Genomic DNA, 11,895 nt, shown 5'->3' with positions numbered 1-11,895 from the left:
CCTACACAGGGGACAGGATCATGTCCAAGATGTAGGGTGACAGCCCAACCCTCCCATACCCTTGTGCCTCAAACCCTGTCCTGATAGGACGAGATGGGAGCTCAGCCTCCATCCTTGACTTCTTAGAGAAAATTAACAAGGCAGCCAACTGGTGCTAAGTGTGGTTGTGGTTTTGTAACATGGACACAACTATCTGTTAGCAAGAGGACTGGAACGTTTTCTTCTTCTTCTTCCCCCTCCACACACAAGATCACAGAGTAAGCCACCGAACACCCTCCAAACAGGAACCTGAACCAAAAATCACAATCACACAAATGACAGAGGCAGGAGAGAGGCTCCACATCCTGATTTACGTCTCTTCCTTCTCCTCCAGTGAATCAAAATAAAGCAGTGATCTTACCTGTGTGAATATGTTTAGCCCGAGACCACTGGAGTCAACAACAATCAAAGTGAGCGAAGTCTGCAGAGCCAAAGCAATAAAAGTATTGACACCAAACACCAAGGCGTACCGCTCCATGCTTAGATTTGTAGCAATCTGGAACCTGAGCAGAAAAACAGCGGGAGAAATGTGAATACAAGAGGAAGAGGGGAGAAGGAACCTTTCAGGGTAAAACAATGTTTAGATAAGCAAGTTATGTAGGTTGAAGAGTTAATTCATAAACTGGTTACCCATTTCCACAGCCATACCCTCCTCCCCCAAGGCTGTGATCTTATCACATCTCACAAGCTAAGCAGGGTCACAGCTAGTTAGCACTGCAGAAAATGTCACCGGGAAACCCAAAGTGCTGCAGAAAACAGGTCCAGAAGTTCAATAAGTTGCACTCTTATCTGAGTCAATACTGAAATACTCTCTTCTGGTACCTGCATGGCACTGTGCTGTTGAAAGGGGCCATTTCTCAGAAGAGATGCAAAAGACTCACTGTCATGGGGTGTATGTACGCCACGCTCACCCAGCAACCAAAGGGTTAATACAGGCACTGCCAGCCACTGTGACTGGCAACCTCAGAGCAGCCAGGAGGATAAAAGCACTGGGAAGCAGGGGGCTGGGCAGCTACCAGAGGAGAAAGCAGGCTGGAGAAAGGAGCTCCTGTAAGCAAACTGCTAAAAAGCTGCCAAGGGACACCACCTCAGAAAGGGATGAAGAGACCAACCCTCTGAGGGACCTGAGAGGGTTTTCAGATTCCTGGGCACCAGGAACAGATTGACACCCCCGCTGAGCTGAGCTGAGTGAGCCAGGGCCATGCCTGTTTGGCCAGGAGTGGGCACCCTCGCACGGATGCACCGACTCTCACCCATTGGAGATCATTATTGATCCCGTGGCAATTCAAGGAGGAGACTTGTTTAAACAAACAGCTGCTGCATTTCACTCCACAAATGACAAAAATCTCATTTTCCTTCTTGATCCCATATTATTGACATGGCACTTGTCTCTCTCTCCCTCTCCCTATGGCTTCACTCAAACAATGTTTATGGAAAGACGTTTCATGGACAGGCAGTACTATCCAGTATTTAGAAATAATTACTTTAGTGTCATAAAACCTCTGTTCTATTCCCAAGTCTGCCATTGAATTGCAGGCAATTTGTCAAAGCTCAAGTGCCTTTCTGCCTCAGTGTCCTCATCCATAGTATGAGGATACCACCACTGAGGCCCCTTTGCAAAGAACTTCAAGATCCTTGAAAGGCACTGCCAACATACAAAAGATTAATCCAGTTTTGAGACAGCAGCTATAAGTCAAGGTTTCTTTTTAAATTAAAATACCTACGTTGCTATTGTGATGAGCAGCATGTAGACAATTCTGAAGATTACATAGGAGGCGTAGCATACCCAGATGTTCCGAACAGTGTCCATGACATATACAGCAGCAGCAATAAGGAGGGAGAACAGGGCCAATGCCACCTCACCCCAGGTAGCCCAGGATACTTTTATGTAACCCACAGCAAATACAGCAACAGCTCCTATAAGCAGAAAGGAAAAAATATATATAACTTGACAGCGGCTCAGACACTCAGTTTAAGCATTCTATGCATTAGATTCAGAGAAACCAATGTCTAAATATAGGCGATGTGCAGGAGGGGAACTCCACTACCGTGCACTCCCTTCCCCCCCCCCAAAAAAAAAAAAAATAAAAAATCAAGGACATGTAGGGCTGCAAGGGAACTTGAGAGGCTGTCAAGTCCAGCCTGAGGCATCCCTGACAGATATTTGTCCAACCTGTTCCTAAAACCTCCAATGACGAGGATTCCACAACTCCCTTGGAAGCCTATTCCAGAGTGTAACTAACCTAACAGTCAGAAAGTTTTTCCTAATATTTAATCTAAATCTCCCTTGCTGCAGACTAGGCCCATTACTACTTGTCCTATCTTCAGTGGACATGGAGAACAATTGATCACCGTCGTCTTTATAACAGCTCCTAATATATTTGAAGTCTTATCAAGTTCCCTTTCTTTTCTCAAGACTAAACAGCCCCAGTTTGTTTAACCTTTCCTCATAGGTCAGGTTTTCTAAGCCTATCATTTTTGTTGCTCTCCTCTAAACTCGTTCCAGATGGTCCACAAGTATGGTGCCTAGAACTGGACACAGTATTCCAGCAGAGACCTCACCAGTGTCAAATAGAGCAGGACAATTACCTCCTATGTCTTACATATGAGACGCCTGTTAATACACCACAGGATATTAGATTTCCCCCCCCCTCCCACACACGACTGCATCATATTGTTGACTCATATGCCATTTGTGATCCACTATAACCCACAGGTCCTTTTCAGCAATACAGTACTACCACTTAGCCAGTAACTCCTCATTTTGTAGTTGGGCATTTGAGTTTTTCCTTCTCAAGTGTAGTACTTTGCACTTGTCTTTATTGAATTTCATCTTGTTGATTTCAGACCAGTTCTCCAATCTGTAAATGTTATTTTGGATTCTAATTGTGTCCTCCAAAGTGCCTGCAACCTCTCCCAGTTGGGGTCATCTGTAAATTTTATAAGTACACTCTTCACCCCATTAGCCAAGTCATTAATGAAAATATTGACTAGTACCAAACCCGGGCAGGCCTCCATGGGGCCCCACTAGACATGCGCTGCCAAACTGAGAGGGTACCATTGACAATTATGTTGAGCATGGTCTTTCAACCAGTTGTGCACCCACCTTATAATAATTTAATCTAAACCACATTTTCCTACTTTTCTTATGAGAATGTCATGTGGGACTGTGTCATAAGCCTTATTAAAAATCAAGATAGTGAGAGTCTCAACAGTACTTATCCTGGGTCTAACTCTGCTCTATTTGAAGTTTATGCTAAACTCCTATTGATTTCAATGGGAATAAAGTGAAGCCTGTGCCCAAGTGCTTTAAAAAAAAACTTAAAAAAACCCTCACCCTCCCTCTGCGAGAGCACAACACTGGTGCAAGCACTGATCAGGCTGTGGCTGATTCACTCGTTCTCTTCTACATTTGACCTTAGATGGGATCAGTTATATCAAATAGTCTTGGTCATTAGGAGAGTGTGCAAGTCAGAAGTTTTCTCCACCATCAACACAGAGGTGTCTCCATTGGCCTCTGACAAGCTGTATAAGCAGTATATGCCACCAATGCATGAGCGTTTGTCCCCAAGAGCTCCCCTAAATGTAAGTGACCCTTTCTGCAGAAGATGCTGATGAATGTATCACTTCCCTACCAAATCTTGACTCAGTTTGATTTTATTATGAACAGGAGGGTTGGCATCAGCAAGCTCAAATTAAGATGCAGGGTCTTGAGAGTCTTGAACCATCATGTGACAGGAGATGTTGAATGCTGAGCCTTCCCAGTTGGTTTTTATCTCTTGCTCAAGGGGGGCTATATAAAGCCTTCACTGCTGATTCAAGTTAAAACATTCATGTACGTTGAGATTAAATAAAAAACAGGCTACAGTTCAGAGTAAATAAAATCCAAGACGGGAAGACCGCATTTTACACCATTCAATCAGCATGTAAGGTGTTGTCCCATGGACGTTATGGTTACAGAGTAGAGTTGCCCCAACACATTCCTGGTGGGAAAAAAGTTACACTTCTACTTCAAAAGGGAGCTTGTTCTGCAAACAAGCCAGGAAAGAACCAACAGCACTAACAATGCTCATCTACGTAGCCAACTGGACAACTGGCATGCCAAACAGAGGTCTACAGGCGGTGTGTGAAAAAATGAGATTACATTCACTCTCTATTAGAGAGTTACAAGGCAGTGTTTCATCTCTTTTGTAACATCTGGAAGACCAGCCACATTAAGGAGCCTTCACCAGCTTCCAGGTATCAACCCCATAACATGACCGCATCTTGCCTTCCTGTCAGGCTGTCTAATGACTCCTAGCCCCATGAGGCCTTCATTCAGCACTTTCTTGCACATTGCTAAGCAATGGGTCTGAACCTGTCTCCTTCTTGCCATTCTAGGGAAAGACAGGAATTGCCACTTCTCTCACACTCTCCCATGCACATCTTCCCAGTGTCCACCAACACTCTCCTAAGGACATATGTCGTTGCTTTTTACTTTGGACATCTGGTCACCCTATTCATGTAATCTTCACATAGATGCTTAGTCCTCAAAACCTAAAAAAGTGCCCAAAAACAAGCCTGATTTTTTTTTGACCAACCCAAAAGGGCCAAAAATAGCAAGGAGAGGGTTGCACCTTGGCGCTGGGCAGGGATTTGCATCATAGCATCATTGTTCTGGACATAGTCCAAGGGGAAAAATAAAAAAGCAGCCTCAATAACAAATGGGAAAAACCACAGGCTGCTAACTGTTTGAAAAATCCCACCCAAACAAAAAAAACCCAAAATTGCTTATTTATTTGCTAGTTTCATAATCTCGACATCAGCTCATTTTCTGGGGGATCCAACTGAAGACTCGGAGTTTCATCCCTCCTTTCCCTTAGGGTTTTATTACTTGCCACCTAACACTATAAATACAGTCATCAACCTGCCATTTGACATAGCTGACTTAATGGTTTCACATCACAATCCACCACTGTGGAAGAACTGGCAACTGCAAGGAAAACAAGACAGTTGCCATATCTTGATCTAGCGTGAGGTGTTCTTTGAAGTAGCCAGTTTGAGTTGTTACAAACAAGAGGGACACCTGCCCAGGAAGAGGAGCTGAAGGCTGGAAAGTGCTATTAGTCATGAGGTCAGTTTATTTAAGCCACACGCAGCATTTGTTTTACACAGATCTTCATGTAGTTTGTAATTAAGGCTTCTGGTTTTTTAGGGGGGAAGCAGAAGGGGGATTTCATGTAATTTTTCAGGGTTTATTTTTTTAGCAATTTGTTTTATTTACCTGTCCAAGAATCAGGGGTATTTGGGGCTCTTTATATATACTGTAATGAGTAATGTACATTATATACACATTACTTATTACAGTAGTATACTACTGTAATAAATAATCTCCTCTAACATTCCCTAGTGTGCTTTAAAATAGTATTGTTTCAAACTACATTAAAGTGCACTAGGGAACCTTTAATATGGGCCAGTAGGGTTTACATGGAGCAATTAATGCATAACACATTTGCATGCTTTAGATATCAAACCCCATGGTCCATACTACTGAGCTGTAGACCAACCCTTAGATACAAGTAATCATTTTGGGATTTTTCTGGTGTTCATTGGATAAACACTTTCTTTGGTGTATGGGGTGTTTTATCGGTGTTTATTGGTTAAAATCTAAAATCAGAAGCCCGAGCTGTAACGATAGCATAATTATAGATGGAACTGGTAGTCCCAATTTGAGACTCCTAGAATCTGATTTTTTCAGGAGTCACTGGTTTTGATAAGAGATTTTTTTCACCACCCTCTGTCATGGAGGAATTTTATGCCAATTGGCAGGATGGATAAAAATGGATTTTTTTCATTCAAATTTAAATCAGATTTTTTTTAATTTAAAAAAATCTGATTTAAATTTAAAATAAATACAGGTTTTTTTTAAAAAACTAAACCTATTTAAAATTAAATTCATAATTAACACCCTATTTTCAGGCCTAAATTTACTATAATCTATTAATATTTACATTAAATTTAAAAAATAAAGCAGTACACGTTTGCTGCTGAGTTTTTTTTTTGGTTTTTTTTTTTAATAAAGTCACACCACTGAACCACTGGCTAGGCATCTGGAGCCATAGTTTGAAGCGTTAAACCACCTTTTGACAACAGCAGCCTCTTCTGCAAGCACAGAGAAAATATTTCCTTCATTTCACTTTATTCAACCTTGTTCAGTTCAATGACTAGTTCATTCAAAGTTAAGAAACCAGAGGCATTTGAAAGGCAGGAATGCTTGTTTTTCTCTTCCATTCTATGAAAGAAAAAGCCAATGATGAGTTCTACTACTTCTAAGAACCTCGAAGAACATGGTAACCAGAAACAATCAGTTCAATGTACTAACTATAGACAATATTTCCTTTATTTAATAAATCAATTAGTTTTAAATGCAAAACATTTTGGAAAAAAAAGTTATGTACCCAAACACAATTAAAGGTAATTTTTCCCATCCAAACAGGGTTTGATGCAAATCACAACCAAAAAATATTAATCATCCAATAAATAAGTGTATAATTCACCATTTTCTAACATAAGTAAAAATTAAGATTCTGAATAAACCTACATTAAACTATATAATGGCTTAACTAAATGTTCAAAGCTAGTGTATCCTCCAGGTTAGCAAGAAGCAGCATCAAATTTAGCTTAAGGGCTATATTTAATTGCAAATCAATGTTTTTAATGGTTACCAAACACTGAAAACACAACTCTTCAGGAAAATAACTCATACAAATGCAAAACCCAATTAAAATTGATTATTTAAATCAAGTTTTCCTACTTGCTGGTTTAAATCAATCTGCTCTGCCAAAAGGTCATCTGGACTGGACTTTCTACCAGAGAGCAAAAACTAGAAAAATGACTGAAAGCTTTGTATTTGATAGCTAGTAAACTGACTTGCATCACTCAAAGGGCAAGGAAGCTTCTGTTTATGCATGCACCAATTCAAGCCTTTTTTTTTTTTTTTTTTTTTTTTTAAAAGGACTGATCAATGACAAGTCTCGCACATTGAAGCCAATAAACTTGTCCTTGCTCTCCAACTAGTATATGCCTTTGGAACCAATTTTTACAATCTAGTCTCTCCTCCAACAGATATTAACAGAATTCTAATTATCCAAGGCTTATTTTCTTTCCAGTGATAGCATGTTACCAAAATTCTGGCCTGAATTTATTTCATTTCCTTTTTTCACCAAGATGAATCACGATTAATATTACAATGTTTTCGTTTCAATGAAGTAAGAAAAAGAGCAACTCCTAGTGTTAACACAAGTCCCAGCGTAGACCTTGCACCCATACCACATTCTAGCTCAGACTTGAGAGAGCTATTCTGACACCATCATCAAGAGGTACTGTACTTGAGCAGTCAGATTTGTTGTATTGATTATTTAAGCTTGGCTGAGCACTGTGGAAGCAGGTGGCTTAAGTTAGTAAGATTTGGATCTGCATCCATCCACAATCCACAGGAATGGTCTACGGATATTCGTGGATTTGCAGGGCTCTGCTAATGGCTAAGGCAGAGAAGTGAGAATTAAGCCTGCCAAGTTCTGTGCCTAGAAAATGATGATCTGTACAGGGCCAAGTCTCTTAGCACCTCTTAGCTCAGCACCTCTGAGGACTTGTTCCAATGAACCCCATGCAAGTGCTCAGCACCTCTGAGGAAGGGAAAAAAACATGAGGCCATTAATATTTATTGAGTGTTTCCCCAAGTAGGCTGAGGGGGTTATACACATCTGGAACCTAATGCAGTATCATTTAGTGCTCCTCTGAGTGAACATGTTAGAGCAGTATTAAAAGTATCCCACAGCTGTGACAATGGAGAAGTCGACTGGACATTCTATTACACAAGTTTTTCGCTTATGCCTTACCTGACCCTTTCAGTCAAGCAAGGCTATGGCAACTGAGGTTACAGGGCAGATGGCTTTGAGGCACACAAGTTTCTTCCAATACTTCCAACTAAAAATGGTGGTTGCTCAAAAATGGTTTGAGCAATGAAGTTCTATAGCCTCAATTGCATTTAAACTGGCACTTAACAGTACATAGGAGTCTGTCATACATCTGGAGAGTTTTGTTAAACACGTCAGAGCTGCGACTGCTTTGGGAGGGACCTGTAACCCTGCACACATTGCAGGTAGAAGGACCAGGTATTTCAACACCTACCTCTTGGATTACAAAATCAGTGTAGTGCAGCTGAGTCACCCTGAGACACTTCACATGAAACTCACCCAATGAAAATTTGATTCAGTGCCAGTCTCCCTCCTGTACATCCTAGGAAGCACTGCAATATCAGACCTGTGTTTTGGCAATACTGAGTTTGAAGGATGTAACATGCTAATTAATTCTCTGGTTTGTCATACAGTGTTTAGATGCCTTATGACATGCATGCTCAAACAGGAGTTAAGTAGGTAGCTTACCTAGTAGTGTCGAAACTGCCTCCACACCGCCATTATAGATCTTGAAGCTCTGAGACGGCACCACCATTTCCCACAAGCCTTGCACGTAGTTTATTACCTGGAAGTAGCCACAAGTTGAGAGTGACCACCACACAGACCAGCAGAGCATAGGCCGGGAGGAATAGCACTGCAGAAAGTCCTGCCATAGCTCTTTGAGCACCCTTGAGATATCCACTTTCTGCTCCTGCACAGATTTAAAAAAAAAAAACACACACACACAAAACCAAGAAACAAATTCAAAATCCCTCTTCTGAACGATTCGCTTTACTTCACAAGGCAGCATATGGAAATGCATTTAGCACTGACAGGAAATGCCAAAGTAATAGCCCTGGACACACCACAACTCAGAGTAGGCAACAAATCATCCCCACCAGGTTGTCCCAGCAACATCACCTGTGGAGGTTTAGGGTGGAGGGTAAGAAATAGTTAATTCTCCATGATCTATTTAGGCCTTGGCCTCTAAATTCTAAGGGCCAATTTACTGCTAGTTTGGAGGGAGGGAAAGGAGTTTGATTTCCCCCCTCCCCATCCTATTCACCAGGAACTGGACAGAGGCCACCAACCTATTTCACACAGTCCACAGAGCTATTAAAAACAGCTTTCAGTCATTGCCAGCCTGAGCTGGATTTGAACCAGAGACCAAGTAGTAAGAGTTTGAGCACAACCACAGGTATTTGGAAGTTTGCCACAAAACCAGTTTTCGGAGGTTACAATTATTCAAATTAGTGGTCTTATTACATAGCTTCATACCCCATCTATCAAGAGCTGCAATACAATTACATAGGTCACGAGGCTCATACAATCACAGATGTGTTGTGTGGAGATAGGAGTGTCTATGGAGCAAAGATACAGAAAGGTTATTCCAACAGATATAGGAGCTGTAGAGCAGAAGTTTCTTGCAACCACAGTTACTAGACTGTGGGAAGAGAAAGAAACAAGTTATCTTCTCATTCAGCTCACCTAGAATGAGGCTGGGTGCAGAAGTTCCAGGGAGAGATTTTTTAAGTGTTTGCAGTGGGGGGGGGGAGGGCAGAAGTTAAATTAAAATCATCCATTACAGAGGCTGGTTAGTCTCTAAAATGGACTTGTATTCCATACTGCTTTATGTGAACAGCAGCAGAGAAAAATCAGTGCTGGCTTGCTTTGTAGTAAAGATGCCAAATTTCAGACCACTTTGCTTCAATAGCAGATATAGCAATTCCTCACCCAGTGAAGTTAACAGTGTGTAGGAGTTGGTACAAAGTAATTCGTATTGTACAAGATGCTGCAGGGTTTTTCCCAAAATCATTAAGGCTCATACTGGCACCATTAGGATTCTCCTCCCCAAACCCTCTGCAATCAACGTCAGCAGCCCCTTAGGCATGGAATGCCCTTCCTGAAATACTTTGTGAAGCTACTGCCCTGTCCTTAAGCTCCGTTCTACTATGATGCCTATTAAAAACTGCAGACTTCCTATACAAGTTATATTCATAAAAATAAGTTGAGAACATTGAAGTTGAGAAGTCGAGCACCTGAAAGTTAGGAAATGCCATATTTATGGTGATCTGTATAAAACCTTCGTTTTACCCCCTTGTATGCCCATTCTGTACACTGAGTGAAACAGTGGGAGGGGAAAAAAGTAGTATACGATCATGCAGTTAGACACGAATCATAATGCATCCGCACAAGAAGGCCGAATTAAGGTTGCCCAGGCAATCGTAAAACTGGCATTTCCTTACTTTCAAGTGTTGGTCTCTGCAACCTAAATAATGTTGTTTTCACATAACTTGTATGTGAGGGGTTTATTTATTTATTTATTTTTTAAAGGTAAAGCCAAATTCTACTGTAGGCAACTGTGGCAGCCCTCCTCCCTGAATCATGCGATGCTGGACGTGGATGCTGGACTAGGTGTAGGAGAGGGATGTTAGCTTTCTGATGTCACTGATGCCAGCTTAACATTTCCTGTGTCGAAGGAGAGGGTAGCTGGCTCAGTAATCACCAGCTTCTCTCACCTTCCAGGAATGACTAAGCCAGGTTCTCAGACTCACTTATATCAGAGCTACTTAAGGCAAGAAATTTATGGACACCCAGCTGTTCTCCTTATCCTCCAGTACGACCATGTGAGTGGCAACTGGCATGCTTGGTTATATTAAGGCAATAATGGGACAGTAAATAGCACCTTTCATTTAAGGATCACAGAGCATTTACAAGCGGACATTATGGTTAAGTCAGTGACAGAGAACTGAGCCACACAGAGATGAAGTGATATGGCCAGAGTCACAGTTCATTCATGACATAGCTGGAAGTAGATCCCAAGCTTCTTAACTCAGTACCTTTCTTTTACCATTAAATTTGTTACCCCTATTAAGAGACAAGACAAGCTTGCTAGTGCAATAATGCAGCTGTTTGTATATGTTTTGTATTTGTGCTATTTGCTTCTTTCTAGAGCACAGGACTTTATATTATATTTCATCTTCTTCTGTTACCTGTTCCCCTCACCGCTCAGTCTTTCCAGGACACTTTTCTGCTGGCCTTGTGTTTGCACTGACTCTCCAATTTTGGAGTGTGCAAGTTTGAATAGATACCACAGATATCCTGAAAAAAGAGACATGAAGAAGCCATCTAGAGTGCAAAGAGGGACTTGGGGTTTTATTTTGTTTTTTTTGTTTGTGTTTTTTTTTTTTTTTAAATAAACTTGGCACTACTATAGAGGCTAACTTCAAGCAGTCAAAAATTATGAGCTGGGCCTCAAACAACTCATAAAATGGGGTTCTTTTCTTTTCATTCTGGTTTCGGAGCCTTTAGGGTACAACTCTGGTCACCCTTCAAGGTGTTTTTGGCAACCAGGAGAACTAAAATGTTATTGAAGTGTGTAAGAGGAGGTGCTAACATAAATCAATTCCCTGCCACTGCAGGGGCCTTGGGTGCTAGTGCACCTGGATCTCTTCTGTTCTCTGCCTGTGGCACACAATAATTCAGTCTGCTGAAGGCTGTAATTCTTTGATCTAGCTCCAATTTAGGGCTTGATATGCAGGTGGTGTTGGTGGCCTGTGATATACAGAAACTCCGACTAGATAATCTTGTGGCATCTGTTGGCCTCACACTTTAGAACTATTACATAATCATTTTATTTCAGCAGCTGAGGCTTTAAGACAAAAAGCACACTCACTATGACGAGATTCATAAGTTCACATACCTCATATTTCCTCTGAGAATCCTAAAGGAGTCCAACACTGGACTTCACCTAGTAAGAATCACTGCTCTCAAGGTGTTTATGGGTATTGCTAGATGAAACTGTCAGTGAAACTGACAAGGAAAGCACTATCTTATTGCTGATGTCACAGTGGACAAATAGTCCAGATACAGGTGGGACTGACTGAACGGCTCCTCAGACTGAAGGCCAGAGAGGAGGAGG

The 11,895-nt window shown here is 41.4% G+C and overlaps 1 protein-coding gene across 3 annotated transcripts in view; it reads right to left on the bottom strand.

Moving 5' to 3' along the window:
* Positions 1-11,895, bottom strand: part of SLC19A2 (solute carrier family 19 member 2) — a 37,924-nt gene that overhangs the window by 15,882 nt on the left and 10,147 nt on the right. For all 3 annotated transcript variants that reach the window (XR_010919346.1, XM_067546114.1, XM_067546115.1), the window contains exons 3-5: positions 8,463-8,685; positions 1,764-1,956; positions 401-542 (exon numbers count right to left, since the gene is read on the bottom strand). Coding sequence is in view for 2 of the 3 variants with exons in the window: in XM_067546114.1 (XP_067402215.1) it covers positions 401-542; positions 1,764-1,956; positions 8,463-8,685 (558 nt within the window). In the remaining variant the exon portion in view is untranslated. The remainder of the gene's footprint in view (positions 1-400; positions 543-1,763; positions 1,957-8,462; positions 8,686-11,895) is intronic.

The sequence above is a fragment of the Emydura macquarii genome, unplaced genomic scaffold, assembly GCF_026122565.2.
Source record: "Emydura macquarii macquarii isolate MOO-44397 ecotype Brisbane River unplaced genomic scaffold, CSIRO-AGI_Emac_v2 contig_1119, whole genome shotgun sequence".
In the NCBI taxonomy this organism is placed as follows: domain Eukaryota; kingdom Metazoa; phylum Chordata; order Testudines; family Chelidae; genus Emydura; species Emydura macquarii.
This window is presented reverse-complemented; position numbering and strand designations above follow the sequence as displayed.